The 2,628-nt window shown below is 42.0% G+C and overlaps 1 protein-coding gene across 1 annotated transcript; it reads right to left on the bottom strand.

Annotated features, from left to right (window-relative positions):
- Positions 1-574: 574 nt before the first annotated feature.
- Positions 575-1,148, bottom strand: LOC131074215 (tapetal oleosin GRP-16-like). The gene is made up of 2 exons (XM_058010781.2): positions 830-1,148; positions 575-621 (listed from the first exon to the last, which is right to left on the bottom strand). The coding sequence occupies exons 1-2, from the start codon at positions 1,146-1,148 to the stop codon at positions 575-577; spliced, it is 366 nt and encodes a 121-aa protein (XP_057866764.2).
- Between the last annotated feature and the right edge of the window lie 1,480 nt (positions 1,149-2,628).

Below are 2,628 nucleotides of genomic sequence, written 5' to 3' on the forward strand. Positions count from 1 at the left end.
CTTTACTTGATTAATTGAACAATATTTGTTCAATTCTTTAAGTTCCCTATTATCTTTTTACACTTAAGCTAACATTAGGTGCATAATAATTAATTCTTTTATTAATTATTATGTGCAAGCCTAGGGTTTCCCTTTTTAGGGTTTCTTGACCTATTAGAGGTTAATTTGTTTTTCATTGTATGATTATCACAATACATTTTTGGTGAATATTGAGCTCTCATCTTTTGAGCATATTTTCCTGTGTTTTTTGTTCTTCAGATTATTCTGCTTCCTTGCTTCTCCTTGTAGTAGATTATTCAGCTTGCAGAATATCTTCAAGCTCCTGTGGGTTTGTATTTCTCAAATCTCACATGGTATCAGAGCTCAGATCTGCAGCTATTTGTTCTTGTTTTTGAGATATTTTTGCATTGGAAGCAAATCCGGGGTTTCAAGAAATTTTTTTAATACTTAGGGATAGGATTTTTCTGAGAACTTTGGGCCTAAAGAGACCTCACCATCATGCTCAAAAGGCCCAAAAACCCCTATAGTCATATAAAACTTGCCTAGTAGTCAAAAACTTGCCTAGTTTTGACTACTAACCATCTCGGGGTAATTTTTTCTCCAAAACCATACCGTACGGCCCTAGCACCCAAATCAAGAAAACATTTTCAAAAAAAATATTTTTTCCTTTTTACGGCATTCAAGCCGAATTTTTGATTTTTTTTTTTCAATAAAAAAAGTCAAAAAAAGGCGAAAAGGCACAAGGGTTTCAATTTTTTTTTTTTGGGGGGGGATTTGTTTGTGCAAGGTTCCGGACCTGATAGTCTGGTCGTCGTACGATTGACCGAACCTGTTAGTCCAGCCCCTGCCGGCCCCACTCTCTGGCTCCCGCTAGCCCTACCCCCACTGACACCGCCTTGCCAGCCCCCGCTAGACCTCCCGCCTCCCACCAGCTGCCTGTCAGCCCCGCCGGATTCCGCAAGCCCTCCGGCCACCTCAGTCACCGCCCGCCACTGCCGCTCCACCCGACCTCCTCCTCTAGCACCTGCCACTTCGCCACTCCTCCCCGGAGCACCGCCAAAGCACCACCGGAGCGCCGCTCGTGCACCACCTCCACTTGGCTCCTCCACCAGACCACCACCCTCTTGTCTTTTTGAGCGGGGGTTCATTTTTTGGTCATATCTTGAGCATCCGGAGTAATTTTTTGGAAAACGAATAAGCATCATAAAGCTGGTTCCAAGTTGAACCTCGTGGTGTTGGATATTTTTTTCTGAATCTGCTATTTGACTGTACTTTTTTCCAGTCAAACTCGGGACTCTTTTCTACACTTCCAGGGTCGTAGAATGGGCAAACGGACTTCATTTTTTGAAAACGAATAGGCGTTGGAAAGCTCTCAGCATTGTCTATTTAGATATGTGATCCTTTTTCTCAGAATTTTCCTCAGTTATATGAGATATCAGTTTGAAGTTTTTTTGCTTATGCACTACTTCCTTCTCATTAGTATGTACTAGGGTTTGGGTTTATCTATTGTGGGGGGGTGTTTTTCTTGCTTTTTATCATTTATATCATAAATCAAGAACACCAAAACTCTCAAAACAAACAAACCCTTCTACTTCTTCTGTCTATTCTGAAAGATCATATAATAAAAAAAACCAACAAACAAGTGTAGGTGCAGAGTTTTGTTTTCATGGCAGATCCTTTAGTTGAGTTGTTGACTTCACACAAATATCACACCTAGAAGCCCCGCATCATGAGGCTTCTCTAGGCACCAAGGTTTTGGTCTTGTTTGGATGAGGTTCAGCTTGTATTACAACGTCTTTATGAGCTTCTTCAACACTGGAACAAGATGGATGAGGCTATGGGTTTTCTCTCTTTGCATGTCTCTGACAGTCTTCTATTTCACCTTGATGAGTTTCTTACTCCTCGGGCTATGTGGTTGAAGTTTGATTCTCTCTTTGGGAGAGTTAATGAGATTCAGGCATTACAGACTCAGGCAAAGTTAGTTTCCTTGTCACCTGATTCCTTTCCCACCATTGAGGATTTTTTGAACAAGTTCAAGACTACCAGATCTGTTCTTCAGGGATGTGGCAAGATCAAGACAGACATAGAGTGTATTCACTTGATTCTTTCAAAGCTTTGGGGTCATTTTTAAGTTTTTTGCCTCTGGTTTCTACTCCACCATGGATGGGTTGGGTGCTCATTTCAACATGCCTACCTTTGATGTCTTTTGTGAGCATTTGTCTCGTGAGCAGTCTCATCTTTCTCAGCTAGATAAGCTCTCAGGCTTCAAGAACAAAGCATTGGTTGCTCAGTCCTCTAAGGAGAAGCAAAAGAAAAAACCGAAGCCCAAGAAGAATTCTGCAGGCAATGAGTCATCCTCTAAGCCACCTCCTAAGTCTGATTCTAAACCTCCATTTCCTCCAAAACAAGGGAAATCTTCATAGTCTGGTGAGTCTTCCTCCAAGGCTAAGAAGAAATCAGGAGACACTTGAAGTTTTGGTGGCAAGGAAGGACATCCAGTTTCTAGGTGTTGGAAACGATTAGAGGCTTTAGAGGAAGCCATGCAACAACATCACATCTCTTCACCTCAGGCGTCTTCTCCTTCCACAGGGAAAGGTCATGCTCTCACTGCTCGAGCTTTGACCTATG

Source organism: Cryptomeria japonica, chromosome 9 (genome assembly GCF_030272615.1).
Source record: "Cryptomeria japonica chromosome 9, Sugi_1.0, whole genome shotgun sequence".
Taxonomy (NCBI): domain Eukaryota; kingdom Viridiplantae; phylum Streptophyta; class Pinopsida; order Cupressales; family Cupressaceae; genus Cryptomeria; species Cryptomeria japonica.